The sequence below is a fragment of the Cicer arietinum genome, chromosome 4 (genome assembly GCF_000331145.2).
Source record: "Cicer arietinum cultivar CDC Frontier isolate Library 1 chromosome 4, Cicar.CDCFrontier_v2.0, whole genome shotgun sequence".
In the NCBI taxonomy this organism is placed as follows: Eukaryota; Viridiplantae; Streptophyta; class Magnoliopsida; order Fabales; family Fabaceae; genus Cicer; species Cicer arietinum.
Genome location: NC_021163.2, coordinates 12979730 through 13000091, shown reverse-complemented (window position 1 = coordinate 13000091; position 20362 = coordinate 12979730). Strand labels below are relative to the sequence as shown.

The following is a 20362-nucleotide window of genomic DNA, read 5'->3' as shown; positions in this document are numbered from 1 at the left end:
ATTTTTCGAAAGTACAAAGTACTAGATTTATTAAAAAATTCAAATTAATTTTAAATTAACAAAATTTTAATAAATTTAATTTTTAATATTATAATGAACCTAAAAAATTAATATATTATTATAAATTTAAATTAATATCCAAATTATTCAAAATTAAAATTTATCATCGAATAGTTGAGAATTAAAATGTCATTTTATTGTCAAATTGTAAAAAAATTCACATTATATTTTATTTTTGTTTTTTCATATAATTTATTACTTTCTTTTTCTTCACTTCTCATATATTTTTTGTTTTAAATATTTTATTATTTTTTAATTTTTTATGTTATTTTCTCTTTTTAAAAATTTCATATTTTTATTTCAATTCTCCTCTTTTCACTTTTTCATTTTCATGTTTAAAATAAAATTATCTCCCCTCAATCTCACAATTTTTTTACCAACATTATTTTTATCTTTCTTGATGTCTTCTCCAAAAATTTTAATATTTTTTATATTATTGATGTAAAAATATAAAGTACTTAGAATATTATTAGCAAATTTTAATCACTAAATAAACTATATGTTATATCTAAATCTTGTTAGGTCTTATATTTCTAATCATTTGAATCACAAAACAAAGTAAATCTTAATCACTAAATAAACTATCTATTATATCTAAATCTGGTTAGGTCTCGTATTTCCAATCCTTTGAAACCTTAATAGATGAGATACTTGAATCCGTTTAAGATATGAATCACAAACAAAGCAAATGTTAATCACTAAATAAACTATTTATTATATGTAAATCTTGTTAAGCCTTATATTCTAATCATTTAAAACTTTAATCTACGACATATTTGAATCTACCAAAAACCTACAAATACACGTGCAAACATCTTTAATTAATAACTCAAACATTTCATGTATACGAAATACATAATTTCATACATACAAATGTTACCATAATTCACATTATAGTTCACAAATTTATATCATCTTAATTTTTGCAGCAACTTAAATATAACTCTAATCTAAACCATTTTAATCAATCTAATATATCCACAAATTGAATGGTTAGTTTGTCCGTGCTAATTGAATTCATTGCAATAAATTGGTCAACTTTAATTATTGAACGACTATGATAGTAAATACATATTATAATATTATAATGTGTATACAATACTTTACTTAATATCAAGGCACGAATGACTCACATTAACAAATGCATGTGTAATACTCTACTTGATACCAAAACAACACATAATTTTATTTAATATAAATGCACACAATATCAAATTTGTGTCCATTTCACGAATGGTAGTCAACCTGACAAAAAATGCATGTTGGTTAAACATTTTTTAATAGGTAGATTTCATAGTGTGATACCAATTAATGGAACATTAATTTTTCTGTTCATTTAACAATGCAAAATTCTACTTAATATCCACGCATAAATTTGCTTAAAAAATACATGTTCAAAACTTTGTTTAGTTTTCAGAGTTGTATGATTATGCTTAATATTAATGGGCACGACATCAAATTTACGTCTAATTCACAGTGGATAATCATACATGCTCATTAAATTTGATGGTGTGATACAAATGCACATAACATTAATTTTTCTCCTCACTCGATTGTGCACGACTCTACTTAATACTAAGGCAGAAACGATTGTTAAACAGATGCACGTGCAAGACTCTACTCAATAACAAATCATGCATGAATCTACTTAATACCAAATTATCTACAGAAGCTATTGTTTAACACTAATATCCTATTTGTAGAAAAAATACTAATATCTTCTTACTTTTATCAAATTTTACGACCCATACTTTTTAAATGTTAAACATGTTTATTTACTAATAAAACACGCAAGTAATATTCTACTTAATATTGTTGCATATGTAATACTTTTCAAAGGCTAGATTGGGGGTTTTGGCCCAAACTCGTTCATACCTTGTCACTTGACCATCCATAAGTAATACTTTGCTTAATATTAAAATGAGATATGACCCTATTTAATATCAGTACACACAATATTATATATATATATATATATATATAAATATAAGACTCTACATCATATTCACGCACAAATGATTAATTGCTTAATAAATGCATGTGCAATATTCTACTTAATACTAAGTTGTGCTTGACTCTACTTAATATCAAATTATAAATGAACACAACTTTAAATTTTTGTCCGCTTCCCACTCCAAAAGGATGATAATTTTTGTCCAAGTTATCAAGGTGGTAAGTGCAATGAGCATCTCAATGCGATTCTTGGTGTTGTCTATTTCCAAACGTTATGGTTCAATTAGTCACTCTTTGAGATATTATGGACATCGTTGAGGGTCAAACCACATTGGATCTGTACAAGAGGTTAACGCGAGTTGGGATTTAGGTCATTCTGAAACAAATGATTTTCCTGTCTTTTGAATTTTCATTATATAAGAGATATTATAGAATAATCACATGAAATAGATAAACTAGTTGTCTATTAGCTTTATATATATTGGTATAAATTAATGTCTAACACTAATATTTTATTTGTCAAAACAAAAAAACACACAGATACACTAATATCTTTTTACTTTTATTAAATTTACGGCACAAGCTTTTTAAAGGTTAAACATATCTATTTACCATCAAAATATAAATTTTCTACTATATATTGTTGTCTCTTTCTTACTTTTTCACATTTTCGTATATTATTTTTATTTTCTGTTTATCTTCTCTCTTTTATTCAATTTTATATTTGTAATTAAGATTATCTCTATTTAATCTGTCATCATGTCTTGCTCTACCATTTGTTTCTCTATATATCTTTTCCAAAATTTTATCCCTTTAGATTAAAAACTACTCCAAAAATTATCATACTAATTTTAATTTATTGTACAAAAATCATATACAAGACAAATGTTAGACAATAATCAAGCAACTGAATATGGTCATTAACAATTCCATTTGTTGAGAAAAAATGCATTTGATTATTGTGCCTCTTGAATGTATTTTGTCTAAATATAATTTTGATAATTTATCTTTTACCTAATATTTGTTCCGACCCTTTATAATTTTTTATTTATTTTGGTTTTTTATCTTTTATAATTAGTGTATTTTAGTTATTTTCATCACAACACTTCCAAACAGTTGTATAATTATTGTAATTAATTTGATATCAAATATTTGATTAGTTATAAATTTAAGTGTGCAATATTGATAAGATTAAGATGAAAATACAGTAAACTTTGATAGGTGTATTTCATTTCAAATAGTTTACATATGTTTCAAAGCACACATTTTTTTTAAGAGCAAATCTATTATATGGTTAAATATATGTATTTTTTATTTTCAAATAATATAATACTAGATACATATTGACAATTGTTAGAAGAATTTCTGATAACTGGATGATTGTTATAACTTTTGTTGTTATGATGACAAAGACTAAAATACACCACATATAAAATATAAATGACTAAAATAAATTAAAATAAAGATAGATAAACAAAATAAATGTCAGATAAAAGATACATGATCAATATTATATTTAAGTCATATATATTTACATATAAGTGAAGAAAATCACAATACACTAATTATAATTTAATGTATAAAACATATGCGTGACAAATGTATTTTTCTTATCAATTAACTAAAAAATACTCATTTACATATAAATTAAATAATAGAGAATAATGTATTTGATAATTTGTGTATCTCTTAAATATTTTAATACAATTTTATATATGAGAGAACTATAGGGAGAAAATGAAATATATTAATTATCTATTTATTATATATAGAAAGTAGAAACTAATGTCTAGTGCTACTATAATTTTATTACTTTTATCTATTTTTACAACAATATACTTTTCTAGGAATAAACATTTAATTTTTCTATTAAAAAATATATTTTTATGGATAGTACTGAATGTAGCAAACAAAATTATCACGATCAATCCACGAAAAGTATCAATTGGTTAGATTTAATATCACTATCCAATGATTTTTAATTAAACAAAGAATATCAATTGGTTAGATATAATATGACTATCCAATGATTTTTAATCAAACAAAAAAGTCTATACATTTTTGATTTATTTTTACTCCAACCGTGATATTCACTAGATATAGCATTGCTGATTTTTTATTATTATAATTTTTTCCCTTTTGTACTATTGACATGCGTATTTCGTCGCGACGCCATCACAAAAAATATGCCACACTTTTCTACCATTTTGATGTTGCAATTTTCATGGGTTGGTTGTTTACTTGTTTTCACTTTTTCAGGCCATTGTCAAAGGGTTATGGTCACACGGGGAGAGAATTGAAGCAACAACAAAGAGAAAGCATATGAGTTTTTAATCATTTGAAGATGATATCAAATTGAAAACGAAAACCAACTGTTTTTTCAAGTTGTTGGAGAGCAAGCATCCTTGGCTTGAAATAGTAAGACTCAAATTATAGTGTTTGTTTATTTTTTGGTTTTTTTAAAAGAGGTAAACCATATCACCTTATGTTGTTAACATAATTTGGAATTTTTATCGTGACAAAGTCTTTTTACTATTCTTAACTTTTATACGAGATATATTGATTGGTGTTCACCTATTTTATTAAATTTTATAACGCGTTCCATCTTATAATTTTTCATTATTAGATTGTTTGTCATTTAAAATATATTAAATTATTATTTTTAATTAAAAAATATAATTAAATAATCAAATTCAAATAGAAAAATCAATTTAATAAATTTGTAAAAATATATAATCAAAACTACATTTAAAATAAAACAAAATATATATAAAAAAAAAGGAAGTGTTACTGGTATAGTTGTCAATTTCATTATAGCACTGATAAATTACTATTTTAGGCAAGAAATTAGTTTAATTAAAATCTTATAATGACTAGTAAATCTAACAAGGATAGGAAGTGGGAAAAACAAATAGTAATTCTTATGTCGGTAAATTGTGAACAAGACTGGACTGTCTCTCCAAAACAATAGTACAAGCTTAATTAAGGTGAATTATGAATATAGCAACAGCTGCCGAAACTGCAGCTTTACCCCGTAGGGCAATAAAACATGTTTGCATTTTACATGTAGTATAAAGCTGCTATGCTGCATTCTTTTCCTCTTGTATTAAGAACTGTCTTCTATTAATTTTCATTTTGCCTCGTTTTATTCTTGTTATCGTAGGATTGTTCTTTACTTTCAAAATGAAAAAAATAAAATATCATACATTTTCATCTTTTACTAGAACCATGTATAGAAAATATTTATGAAATAGTAGTCGGTCACATGCAACCTTCTACTAAATATTATTATACTTATTTTCATAATATTAAAAATAATAATAATTAAATAATAATATTAATTAAAATTAACACATTATTTTAAATTATAATTGAGTAACCGACATAATTCACACTTAATCTATAATATTCATCTTAATGTAAAAATCCTATTTAAAAGAATTTGAGTAGAATGGAATGAATTTTAACTTTTTCATCCGACGGCGGATTTGCATACAATTAAGTGAGGGCAATTGTCTGAATTAACTAATTTTTTCATAGAAAATAATTAACTCATTTATAAAAAAAATTGTTTTAAAATAGTTAACATTTTTTATTTTTAATATATTTTTAATTAATAACTAATAAAAATATTATTTATTTATACACATTTTTTAATATGTGAAATTATCAAAACCCAACAAATGAATAGAAATATATTATTCCCCACAGAGAAAGCTTGGGGTTGCCTTGTCCCTCGTAACTTCTCTCAATTTCACCACTCTCACTATTTTACTTCTACTTTTTTCCTGATAACATCCCTATCACATGCATAATTCATTCCTTATTCAACAAAATGTCACATCAGTAAAATAAATTCATATCGAACAAGTTCTATTATTTCCTATTGTATTTTCTTACAAATTAATAGAAAAATCGTCAACTCAATTGAACAAATTAATGAATTGATAAAAAGTAACAATTCACACCAGAATAATGTTAATCAATCAACAATATGTAAATTTTATTTCAATAAATTTTGCATAGCCAAATATTCTCTTTTTCTATATGGTCATAATACTAAACAAATATATATTGTTATTTCATTTCTATCATTCAAATAGTTCATATATTCTATTTACATTTTTTATCTCTCTTTGTTTTTGAAGGAAAAAGTTATCTCAAATTATAGCCCCCACAAAATATCCGGATCCATCACTGTTTCTTTCCCCAATAATCTTACAGGAACTTTATCAATCATTGAGTTCCAAAATGATAACCTTATCAGATTTCCACCAATTGGCAAATCAATGTATTTTAAAAGTATTCACATAGAATAGTTCTTTTATGACTTTTTCCAATAAAAACAAATTCAGATTGGCGCGTAAAAGTAAACCCTTATCAAAACCTACACCAGCTCAAGTAGTAGGAAATTTGCCTTCAAAACATGCATGTTAGTCCAACTCTTTTAATCAATGCAAAATTATCATACAATATAGTTTTAGTGTCAGCTAGAATATCAACATATTTGTGAATATCTTTTTGCAACTTTGTTTAATTACAACATTAAAAGAAATATTTCACAAAAATTTACTTCAAAATTTGATTTTTATTTCAGTATTTTTGTTACTTCTGTATTCAATTTTTAAAGTCTAAAAAAATACATACTAACTCATCCTAAATTAAATAATTTTAAATTTTTGTAGAATAATAAATGTTTTTATAATGTTAAAAATATGTTTAAAAAATTTAAAAATTATAAAACAGTTAAATATGTTTCATTCTAATAAAAATTTAAACTAGTTGTGGAATAATTTTGAAACTAAAATTGAAATATTAAAAATTTATTATGATTAAAAGCTCTATTTTGTTATGAATTAACAAAATTTACAATAATATTCACATTATTAAGAGAATATGATTGTATTTTTAGACCCTCAATATGAATGATTTTGTTTACATCTAAGATTATTTTTTTAACTCCACCAAGGTCAAGCACACAATGTTCATTTTCAGTTTGTTACACATATTGAAGTATTAATATCATTTAGCTCGTTATATATATATATATATATATATATGTTTACGTATTAAATATGATTAATTAAACATTTCAATAAAAACTGAATGAAGCAATTTAATTCAAATTATATTTAATCGCATTATAATTTTTTAAGAAAACAATCAAAATTCAGATAATTTATTCGTTTTAAAATTGATCCAAACAAACCGCATGCCCGTCTGTTTTCAATATAAAAAAGTTATTTAATGTAGACCAATCATAAATTTTATGTCATTCTTAACTGTCACATTACATGCAATTTAATTTTTATTTCTTTGGTAAGTCGAGTTGGCAGAAGGTCAACTCCGATGACAATGTTAGCGTTGTGATCTTGGTAAATATGTTTTAAATATATTAATCGAAACTTGTTAAAAATTTAAATGTAAAAAAACTAATAAAAATTGTATAATTTATATTTTGTAATTATAAAAATTATAATTTTTATTTGGTTTTTAATTTTCTTAGTAAGTATTTTTAGGATGTTAATTTGTATGTTAATTTATCAACATTAACAGACTCTTGAATCAAATATAATCTTTAGAGTTAAGTCTTACATAGAAACATCATAAATAAAAGTGTTTAAATGCACATATATAAAAGATGAAATTTAAAAGAAAAATAATGTAATCATATTATATAATTCTTTATTTGTATGCATTCAAAAACTCGTGTTCAAATATATATAGTTTTCTAAGCTTTGATTAGCAACCAAGACTCAACTTATCTTAATTATTTCAATTTCCATAAAAAATAAATCTTCCTATTTTGAATGTGAATATAAAAAAAAAAAAAAAAAATTCAGAAGAGTACCTGCCAATTTCAGTAAAATAGTGGATTTTATCAAAAAAAAAAAAGAAAAACAAACAAAGGAACATGGTAGTTTGGCTGGCAGTTATAGAAAAAATCAGTCGGTTTCACATTTAACACCATCTATTAACCCCATTTAGAGGACGGATAAACATAACAAATATTGAATTATTAACCCCATTTAGAGGATCGATAAACATAACAAATATTGAAGTCTTTTAATTTTCAATCAAATTGAAAATAAAAAAGAAGATAAAATTTCAATTAATAAACAAAAATAAGACATTATTGCAAGTTTAACAACAACAAAAAAATATCACATAATTTGCTTGTGCATTTACATATATATAACAATTAGATAAATTACTCGGGATGAGGGGTATATATTCGTACTTATTCCTGCACGTTAGGAGATTTTGGGTTTGTTTGATTGTGTTTTATTTTTTAGTTTTTGAAAACTATTTTATAAATAAATTTTAAAAAACTATTTTAAAAAAAAATCTATTTGACAACTTTAATTTTTAAAATAGTTTTTGACTAGAGAATTAAAAAAACTAAAAAATAAAAAATAAAACTCAATTTATCTGTTTTGATTTTTTAGTTTTAAAAAGTATAATATTAAAAATAATTTTACAAAACAGTCTTTAAAAATAAATAATCCAATAAATTTTAAAATTTTAAAATATTAAAATAAAATTTTTAAGATATAAATCAAACAAGTTCTTTATATCCATACCCCTTTATGTGGGAAATTTTTTCATTCCCAGTGATTTCTAAATGAGACATTCCCTACGTACAAGGTATATATATATAAACTTTTATCTACTAAATTTTGTGTTAATTACTTCAGTCCATACAAATGTGTGGATTTTACGCTATGCGTAATGAATAATATTTTTGTTGGATAGCATAAAGTCTAGATTCAGTTGTAATTATAATTCTGATCGAATATATCTCTTTTATTTTTATTTTATTTTGATCGAATATTTATTTACTTTTTTTGTAGAAATTAAATTTATTTCATAAATATGCACAAAACAAAAGACATACATCAAAATTGTGATAACAAAAATATAGTACACGTGGCAAGATCACAACGAGATAAGAGAAAAGCTATAGAACACTAGTCGACAATAGCATTGAAGAGGAAGATACACGTGGCACGATCAAACGGATTGTATCAGGTCTATGATCATCTACAATGGATAGCAACAGAACAGTAGACTTAGCAATGTGCACAGAGGCAGAGGTTCAGAAAGGGATTCTACCGGCACAATATCCGCCGGTAATTCGCCGTCAGCAGCGTACGAACGGCCGGCGTGACTCCGTGACGGGTCCCACTAACATTCAAGACAAATTAACCTAAAAGTTGTATTATTTTCAAATAAAGAAAATAACTACAGATTTATAAATATAAAACTTTTGATCTTTTCTTATAAGATTTTTTAAAAATGTTCACTCGTATTTGGATTATGATATCTACACCGTTCCGCATCGGGTCAATACATATTCGATATGTGAAATAATTATATTTTTAAACGGTCAAATAGTATTTGATAAATTATTATAGAATAATTAAAATTTATCAATTATAATTATACTTTTAGTGAAAAAATATTTTAAAGTGAACAAATTATTATAAAATAAAGTACGTAATATTAATTATTATTATACAAATTGATGATTAATATTATATATTTACGAATAATTAATTATAAATTATTATAATATCAATAGTCAAATAATTCATTTTATCAATTTATAATTTTAGAAAAACAAAATTTCATAAGCTAAATTTTGTGGCGATATATTAAAGCTTTACATTATCGGCAAACCTTAAATTTACATTATAAATATTATTGTTCACGTATATATACATACTTTTATTCGTTTTCTATCAAAATACCGATTTAAGTTTATGACTTATTTTAGAAGTGGAGATGATCCCTACCCAATTATAGTAGGGGAATATAAATAAAATTAATTTAAATTAATAAAAGATTGAAAATAATGAAAAAAAATACCATACGCATGTACCATCTCATACCTATATAATATTATATTAATATTAAATTGTTTAATAACATTTTATTCAATATTTATTTTTTAAATTTAACTTTTGGATAAAAAGATTTGTAAAAATAATCGTCAAAAAATAAATAACTATTTCAACTTTTAAAGTAATATAATATATTTTCTTTAATTATATATTTTAATTAATATCACTTATAAATTAATATCATCAGTTAATATTAATAATAATAATAATAATAAATAAATTAATAATTGATTAAGATAAAATTTAATAATTCAATTCGATGGTCATAGTGGATGGAGAATAATTTTTAATTAAATAATCAAATTTTAAAAATATATATTAAGTAAAATGTATTCCAACAATATAACATTATATTAGTATATTCATGTAATTTAAATTTTCTTCGTTTAAAAATATTTTCTCAATATTAACACAAACTTATATCTAAAAAATGGATGGATTTGGTATTAAAAAAAAAGAGCATATATGGAATTATAAAAATTAACACTCCTTCATGACTAATTTATACTCTTAATTTGATTGTTTCTTATTTTTTATTAAAACAATTCGAGGTACTACTCCGATCACATACATGAAGAACAAAATTAGTCAGTGGTCATAATGAATTCATTTTATCTTATTTATTTAATGTATACAAATACTAATACAAAATTAAGCCTCATTTAAGGTTCAAAATAATTAAAATTTGCTTAATCATTAAATATATATAAATATATATATATATATATATATATATATAAATTTTTTTTTATATTTTTGATAGAAGCTGAAATATCAATGAATCTAAAAAAACAATTTTATTTAATTTGTTTAGATAATTAATTAAATAAATAATTAACAAATATGAAATAACTTATTAATTTATTTAACTAACTAAACAACTAAAATATAATATCTTATCAAATACTTTATTTTAGTTACGAACAGAAAAAGTAAGCATTTATCATTCAATAATATAGTGAACTAAAGGCAATAGTCTAATAATAATAATAATAATAATAAATAATCAGTGAGCCCCAACCTAGAATTTATATCCACCCAAGATGATAATTGATATTAATATAGAAAAGTAAAGAAGTCAGTAGTCATGCTCATGAATAGCTAGCTAGCAAGTCAACCGAAAAGGAGTTGAAGAGAAGCAGTCAAGCCTAGACGAGCAGAGTACGTTGTGATGGTATTGTAAATTTGTAGTTACAAAGTAAATAGTCTTTGCGAACATTTATTCCATGGTATGGTTACAACTTAGAAGAATTCAAATACTGTACTGGACCTGTGGACCAGTTACTTCACAGTTAGGATGCAAATATAATTGTAGCATCAATCTCCAAACAACACTTTACTGCATAATCAAAATATAATCGTTATTCAATTAAAAAATTAAAAATTTAATTATCATTTTCATCTTTATTTTTATTATAAAAATCAATAGTTTTAATTTTTAAATTAAAAAATAATGATTTTATATATTTTAAATAATTATATATAATTTGATATAAAATTATTTAGATATATTAATTATTTATATGTTATTAAATAAATTACAAACTAAAAAAATTAAAAAATTAAAAGTTAAATTTTTAAAAGATATTTTTTTTATACTTTTATGAGTATTAATCATTATATGTCATTACATCATATGTTATGTTAATTAAATTATTATTATTTTAATTAAAAAATCAAAATGAAAAATATAAAAACTGTTAATTATTTTAAAAATTTAATTTTATAAATTAATAAAAATAAAAAATTTTAAATCTATAATTAAACTATAATAAAATGTAGGTTTTATCTTATTTTATTTTTGACACGAGCTACTATAGCATTCGTGATACTGTGTATTTATCTATTCATATCTCTTTCACTTACTTTTTATCTTCTACGATTTATACATTGTATAAAATACAAAAACTAAAAGATACTATACTATGACTTCAAAATTTTAATGGAAAGTCATATGCCATGCATTCCGAAAATAAGGTTTCTTAGGCGAGTATAGTTGTTTCAATTTTGTTTCTTTATTTAAAAATAATAATAATAATAATAATAATAATAATAATAATGCCGGAAATATGGTTGAGGCATAAAAGAGGAGAGAATAGCTATAGGAGATTGATTGATAATTGATTGTATCCATAATAGGACCCGTGAAGCCCATACAACTGCTGCTCTTCATCCAATATTCATAATGGGACTATGAGGGTTTCAATGATGCCCACATATTATTATCAAAAATAGAAAATCATGCCCACATATTAAATATATTTCATGAAACTATATAACATTAGGGGCCCATAACAGCAATAAATTTTTATTATTTTCAAATAATAAATATGATTTACGCTCATGCGTTGTAGGGTAGGACTCAGACTCACTTGTTCATACACTCAATAAAAGTACAACCATTTACTACTAATTACTGTACCAACCTTGGACATTGGGTCATGTGCAATGCAACCCACTGCTTTTTTAACTCTACCGATTACTTTTAAATATATAGATGGAATTTTTGTTACTGGAACATAGATAGAACATAACTAAAAAATAATATTTTGACAGTAATATATAATTTTTAAAAACTACTTGATACAATTATTAAAATAATAATAATGATCTCTTATAAAAAAATATGAGGTTGAATAAGTTGTTATATAAAATCACAATTGTGTTTCTGGAATGATTAATTTCCGAAAGTTATTTGCATCTTCTCTACTGTATATGTAATAAACATTTATACAAATTTTAAATGTCTGAATATATCACTATATAAGTAATTTTTTCACAGCTACTATATAAATATGGTTGCATATAGACCTGACAACCGTAAAACTTACTCACCATGGTCCAACTTTGTTTGGACCATTAATTTATTGCTTTATTAAATATTAGTAAGTGGTTTGGATGAAAGAAGGGTGACCTTTGAACCTATGCTACATATGTGTATCACACATATTTGAAAAAAAAGGTGTTTATCAATTTTCAACCTTATCCAATTTTTAATATCAATTTATTGTGATTCACATGCAGAATTGCCATTTGCCAGCATGATGTTAGTCAAATGTGAGTGTCATTAAGTCGTGTAAAAAATCATTACAATTACGTTAGTGAACAATTTATTTTCATTATTTATAAATAGTGTGTAATGTATGCTGCATGTATTCTGATGCAGTATCAATATTGGACGATGCAAATATGTACAATGTATTGTAATTGTTATTTTGGATTGATGATGAATGGCCCAAATGCCCAAGAGACAAGCAGCCCAATGACATTATATTTGCATTCTACTATTCTAGCCCTTTACATATCTTATTGTTTTGGAGTTATAAGGTGACTTAGTACTATTGGACGGGATGAGAGGTATAAGGTGCTTATTCAATGAAAAGAAAAAAATTAGGTGAACTTTTATTTTTCGTATGGTTCTTAACTTCAATTTTTTGTGTGTGGTTATATCAAAATCATAATTAATTAAGTTAAGAACTTTATAAAAAACATCTAAAGAAATGTAGCTAAATTATGTCCTTCAACAAAACCCATCACATATTGCACGCCTTAGCTCCAAGGGAACAAATCCAGAGTGGAAATAAAAAATTTCCAACCTTTTGCCTTAAACTTGTCACCAAATGAAAATAGTACAACAATAAACTCAAAAGAAAACTATTTGTGAAACTCCATTGATTACTGTTGTAAGCAAAAATCTGAAAAAGAAGAAAAATACGAGTGTTGTTTAAAAACCAAGGTGATATGATTTCTCTCTTCGGTCCTCCATTCACCACCTTTATTGACATACATCACTTCATTGCTGCCAAGATCAGAGAACTATCAAACCTTTACCACACCATCAATGTCCTCCAATACACCTGTTTGCGCCCTTTAATTTTCCAAGAAGCACTGTGGTCTCACGGTCGCCAAGTTGGAGACCTCACTCTTGCTAAGGCCGTGGAACAAAAGTGATCTCAATGTCAATTGTAATGACACGATGAATGAGGGTAGGAGTCAACCGGGTAACATATTTTCGAGGAGCAAACAAATAATATGGTTGAACAAATAGAGTTTGTTACTGGCTTGTAGGTTCTATATATGGTCCGGAAAATAAAGGGTAACAATATCAATAAGTAAATTTGATTTTCTTTTAGCACAACATAGAATGACTAGTCCTAGTAGAGTAGTTGAACACAGTTAAAATTGAAGTGGAGCCCGATAGGAAAAATATAGGCATTTTTCACTAATTTGTTCACTCCTTTATTAGCTTCTATTATTTCAAGATATAATAGGGTTTGCCATGTTCCTAACTAACCAATAAAAAAACTTGGCACACAAAGTAGAGACCGAAGCCCTAGCAAAGGCCTCACAATTTGCAGTGAAGATGCAAAGGTTGAACAATGAAGTACCTAATCAACAAGGAGAATATCTTTTCGGCCAAAACAAACATTCTGTTCAAAACCATGGTACAACATAGATTAAATGAGTCCAAACTGGTCACGCAGAAGCAGTTTGTGAAATTGAAGGAACACATGACAATGTTGACCAAAAATAAAAGGATCACATGACAACAAATTCACATCCTATATCATCACAGTAATTTTATGCAGTGACTTCCTAAGGTTAACTATAGAGGCTGACCAATTGAAAGAGGACGAGGGACATCAAATGAAGGGGGGTGGGGTTATATTATTCTAATTAATGACACAAAAATACTGCATTGGTCAACAACACTTTCCATTTCAATAAAAGCAAACATTGACTGCAGGAAGAGAACCCCTTATTTGATATCTTCATGGGTCGGCATTATGCCATCCCTTTGTGCATGGAGGAATGCTCATAAACTCGTCAAATTCTTTTACATGAACATCACAGCACTTCCACTGCAAAATAATGTAGTTATCAGAAGTCAGAGCCATATCGCAGCCTACAAAATATACTAAGAATATTCAGTAGAATATTAATACCAACCCCTCTCATCCGGTCGTGAAAAACAGCAGGGCCTGGATGGTAACTGCAAGCAGTGTCAGTATTATCCTTCTCCTTGAAAGTTTGACCACATCCTTTATTTTTGCATATTTGGGGTTCATTTATGTCAACTATCTTTTTAGGAGGTTTTAAAGCCTCAACACTTGATTTGTTTTCTGCAGAAACCTCTCCAACAATATTTACAGATTTGCCTTGTGAACCTAAAATATAAGAGAGGGTTGGTAGAAGAAAATTTAACATGGGAAGGAGATTACACAAAAATAATAAATAGAACTTAAAACAGTGCCAAGAGTAGACACGCATGATTACCATGATCTGAGCAAAAGAAACCCTGTCGGCACCTCGAACAAGAGTCCCTCAATGTCACATTAGCTGGGGGAGCAGCAGTTGGAGGGGGCACAGGCTTTTTCTTAGCCGGTGCAATTACTGGTTTCTCTGTTGTATGTTTTCCTGTCTTACATCTTCATTACAGAGAAAATTTGTAATCAATAAATGCAGGGCATTTTAAAGTGATATGAAAAGGAATAGACAAGAGTAATTATTTTTTTGATTAAACTAGGCTTGCCTCTCTTAAGAAGATCTTAATCTCCCCTGTAATTCTAATAAAACCTACACTCCCCTTCTTTAAGAGATGAATCTATATTACTTTTTACGCCATTTTAATGTAAATGATCCTTTCAGAGGTGGCGAACATCTATAAACAAGCCTCGGAAATAATCTTTTCCCACAACTTTTAATGTTCAAAGTCACTGGTCACTAACTTTAATATTTTATTGATTATTGATTTTAAGACTTTTAGAAGATAAAATGAGTTTTAAATACCTATTTTTATCATTTTGTTAAACTTAACCTAAATCTTTGTTTTATCTTCTAATATCCCCAATAATAGATAGTATGGATTCAATACTATATGATGACGATCCACAGAATTATACATACAGAAAAATAAAATTGTCCATAAAAAGTGGACCCTTCTTAATTGACCAGATGATTGCAGACCAAATCCTTATTGTTCTAAAACAGGGGACAACAGAAAAGGAACAGAAAAGATATCTCACCCTGGAATTTCCAAAAACAAGCTAAAATCGTGACTTCTTTTCTTGCAGCAACTCCATTCTTTCATGCCATCATGAAATATAGGCTGGAAATTAAAGTAGAATTTTGATAAATTGCAAAAGTGATATCTGATCATTTTCCAAAATAAAAAATGTGAAGAAATAGATTAATAGGCATGGACTTACTCCCTGAATAAATCAATATGCCACGGCAACAAATCCAAGCCCCAAACATGCCAGAAGGAAAGTGAATTAGTGAGATTCCACAAGGGTCATAAATCAACAAAATGGATACAAAGTTGTACTAGATTCATGAAAAATAATGTTAACAAAACTCATAAAACAATAGTGCACAAGTAACATTTAAATCAAGAGTCCATAGATGAACACTTAACAGATTTCTCCAAGGTTAAACAATGGATGAAAATGCTGGTTTTCATAAAGTATACTTAACATCAAAACAAATAATTCACCAAAAGTGTTGTGAGAAGATTCGGATGTTGCTTGGTTGGAGAGAGAAAGAAAACATAAAAAATATTTTTCTTCCCTCTGGTAGACAAGAAAAGTGAGGAAATAAAACAGAAATATTTAAACGTCTAAAATACCCTTATTCATTTGACAGGAACTTCAATTGGTGTGTAGAGCATAACATACAAATAAAAAGGCAGGCAAGAGCCAAGAAGCATGTCCATACTGGATGTCCACAATTCACACCACAATTATAGCAAACCCTTACACATGTCAACATCTACATGGTAAGGTTCCCCCACATCATTGAAAGCAGCACAGCATGATAAACAAGGGTGTTGGAAGAAGAGGGATGGGGTAATTTTGTCATGAGAATATTTTCACTGTGCTTCTATCCTTTTTTTTCTTTCTATATTGAGAAATAGAAGTTTTGCAGGTATGGCCCACACAAACTCTTCTTCCACCTCTATTTTCTTTGGCATACTCCCTTTGTTCTTTATTATTAGAAACTAAACCCTAATTCATCAAGACCAAAGAAACATCTTGGAAATAATTGATATCATTTAATAGTCCTTTTCTTGACAGACATCTAATCTAATTACTCCAAATTCCACCAACTTACTTACTCCTAATATTCTCTCTCGAATTAAATAGGATTTAAAGGATTACACTCTCGGTGCAAAACTTTTTTACACCGACATCCAAATGAAAGTTCATTATTTTGCCACATCACCCCACTTTTCTAAGGATATTTTGAAATTGGTGGTATGACAAGGAAAAAAGTGGTTTCTCATTGGATGACTGTGTAAATCTGTATTACACTATCAGCATATATCCATTAAACTCCAAATAAATAAAAAGGACAAAATGGGTCAACATTTCATATAAAAAGGGCAAAAATATGGACACTTATGTTTCTTATAATAAAGACCAGACGAAGTACCAAACAGTGGAAAACCCAGGTTTCTTCTTATTTCCTCCTTCCCTTTTCTCTCGAACAAAATATAGTTTGGAAGAATAAATAATAAGCATAATAGAAGCTCTATCTACATTCTAGCAAGGTTATTGACCGAGATTTGAATCGTGAATCAAAAGACCTATTTTCTTTGTCATGATTAGAATCATATAATGAACCGTAAGATGCACGATTAATAAAAATGTCATTTTTAAGTAACAAATTGTGACACCAGGTTATATGTCATATTTCAAAATAATTCAAAATTCAAATCATGAACTAAAATGACAATAAAGAAAAACAGTGGCCAGCCTAGCTGAACAAAGTTCAAGTGGTCAATCCCTCAAAATTCAGGTCCATGTGACATCCGTCTACTTTTTCTTCTTTGACTAACCCATTATCCCACTAACAACACAGCAGAGCAGCAAGTAGAAAGAGTGAGCAATTTGAGACCAAAGAGAGAGCTCTGTCTTTGAACAAGAGTACAAGACAGGGGGGACAAAAAACAGAGCAAAAAGAGTAGTGAGGGCACCGACACTTTGTAAGCAAACAATAGGCACGGTGTATGAGGGAGTGGTGACAAATGAATGGTGATGCGGGCGTAACTTACACATCTGATTTGGATAATTTGGTTTCAGACATTTCTATTCATTTGAAAGAGAAAGTGCTAAAAAGTAACCCTAGAAGACCCTTTTAGAACTGGGTTGCGCGACCAGTCCATTTCTTGGCTCACTCACTGCATTTTTACAATTTTTTGCCTTTTCAGAACAGGGTTGTGCGACCTGGCTCATTTCTGGACTCGCCCACAATGCTGTTTTTTGCAAATCTGTGTTGTTCATTTTCTTTCAGAATCGCATGACTCCTTTCAGATGCACGATTCATTCAATTCAGCACAATTAATTGCTATTCAAGCTGAGATTCAAATGTAACATTAATTCATTCTGCATTTTGTATTGGAAGCCTTCAATTTCATTACATATCTAGATGTGGTCTTACCATACTAACTACACTGCTTGCTAGATATAACAAAATGGAAAGTAAACCAGATATGAAGAATAATACGATCCATTATATCAACAATTAGGAAAAAATCAAAGAAGGAAAGGTTAACTTTGAGGTGAAGCCTATTTAACTATGAGACGGTACCAGAAAAATCAAGGATGTTAAAAAGATAAACATGGCTTTTGCTCGAACAGGAATCGAACCTCGTTCTCGAGGGAAAAAACACACGCTGGTTACCAATAACGCTAGGCTAGCTAACAATGCAAGCTTTATAAATATTAACATTAAATAGGGTTATTTTTTTCTTTCACCAAAGCAAGGGATTCGACCGTCTTTTACTTGGACTCGCCCACATTACATTTTAAATCCTTGTTTCCGACAGGAAGTGCACAGGGTCAAAAAACAATGTGATTGATTCTGTGAAGCTTAACTAATTCAATTGTCATTACTCAACAAATGTTACAAATCACCCTAGCTCACATAAACTTGGACACCTACTACATTAATTAATCATTCCATGGATCCAAAGTACTTAATCTTGCTATCTTTTGGGAACCTTGATCATATATTTGTCAGAAGAACTAACATATCATACTAGGTCTAAATCATATACACAGCTTCAACAAAAATAAGATCTTTTAATCCACATAACATAATTGTAAGAGAAAATCTTAAAGAAAAAGTTCAAACTCTACCCAATTTACATACATATAAGTTATTTATAGAATGATCCTAAGAAGGCACAAAAAAAATTAGGGCAAAAATGGGCAGTTATAGAACTGAAAGAGAGAGAGAGAGAGAGTACCGAATCATGGTATCGACAGGAACCATCGGAATTGTCGTCCTCGGAGAACATAGCATCGCAACCAATCCTCTGGCATCGAACTTTAACAACTGTTTTCTCCATTGTTAAAATTAAACACGATCCCAATCGAGAAGTTTTGCGGGCAATTGGAATGGAATGGAAGCGACACAAGAATAGTAGAGTTTATCTTGTGTGGTTTTTATTTTTATATTGTTTAGAAACGCTAAACTTGAACGAAAATTTAAAAATGGTAGGGTTTTGATGAGTTAAAGATTAAAGATAAAATAGAAAGAGGAGATTCTTCAGAGTTTCTACTCTACTTTCAAGTTTCAAGGTTCCTCGAGTATGAGCAAAGATTAGGGTGGCGGTGACTACACCTTTAATCTTCGTCATTTTACTTTTAATTTTAAGAGTGACATGTATTCTTCTTATTATTTTTTTAATAATAAAAATAAATTATATTAATCAAAACGAAATAAATTATAAACAAAACATTAAATTAGTATAGTTTTTCTCGACCACGAAGAATAAAATCAAATAGTCAATTTAAAAAATAAAATAACGTTATGAATATTTTTATTATAAATCAATAAAATACTATTATAAAAAAAAATCTACGTTTATAAAATAAAAAAAGTATTAGACATCATTTTGTACTAAAAATTATAAATGAATTTGTGAGAGATTCTCCCACGAGCTAACGAGCCAATGCGTGTTTTATTCCTTGTTTTCAATCTTGGAATAATTTTTGTTTGTTTGTTGAGTTTTGATCTTTATAATTTATTTTTATCAATAGTTTTAGTTCTTATAAAATTAAAATAAATTAAAATTTTATTCAAATGATAACAACTTTTTACATATATCCTATAAAGCTTTGTTTGAAAGTTTGGAGAGAATGGGATCAGAATGTTTTGGAGTGAGGAAAATAGAGAAATAGATAAAACTAAAGTAAGAAATATATACTTTTAGTATATTTTTAAAGGTAAGAGAGTACTTATGATTAAATTTTTTTTTAAAATATAATTTTCTTTTTTATCTATTTTTCTATTTTCCTTACTCCAAAACTTTCCCTTCAAACTTCCAAATAAAGTTTTATAGGACATAGGTAAAAGTTTGGTATCATTTGAATAAGATCTTAATTTATTTTAACTTATAAGGCAAGAGAGTACTTATTATTAATATATTTTTA

General features: G+C 26.9%; 1 protein-coding gene across 1 annotated transcript; it reads right to left on the bottom strand.

Annotated features, from left to right (window-relative positions):
- Positions 1-14305: 14305 nt before the first annotated feature.
- LOC101495772 (cysteine and histidine-rich domain-containing protein RAR1) lies at positions 14306-16029 on the bottom strand. Its single transcript, XM_004496595.4, has 4 exons — positions 15947-16029; positions 15198-15349; positions 14871-15088; positions 14306-14782 (listed from the first exon to the last, which is right to left on the bottom strand). Exons 1-4 carry the CDS (start codon positions 16009-16011, stop codon positions 14693-14695), a joined length of 525 nt encoding a protein of 174 aa, XP_004496652.2. The 5' UTR covers positions 16012-16029; the 3' UTR covers positions 14306-14692.
- Between the last annotated feature and the right edge of the window lie 4333 nt (positions 16030-20362).

What these genes read in the sequence shown, in the direction of transcription:
- LOC101495772 (XM_004496595.4), bottom strand. Translation starts at nt 16,011, where the DNA reads ATGAAAGAATGGAGTTGCTGCAAGAAAAGAAGTCACGATTTTAGCTTG. An exon ending in TTTCTTTTGCTCAGATCATG is followed by an intron (nt 15,089 to 15,197) that starts GTAATCATGCGT and finishes CTTATATTTTAG; the next exon opens with GTTCACAAGGCAAATCTGTA. An exon ending in TTCACGACCGGATGAGAGGG is followed by an intron (nt 14,783 to 14,870) that starts GTTGGTATTAAT and finishes ATTATTTTGCAG; the next exon opens with TGGAAGTGCTGTGATGTTCA.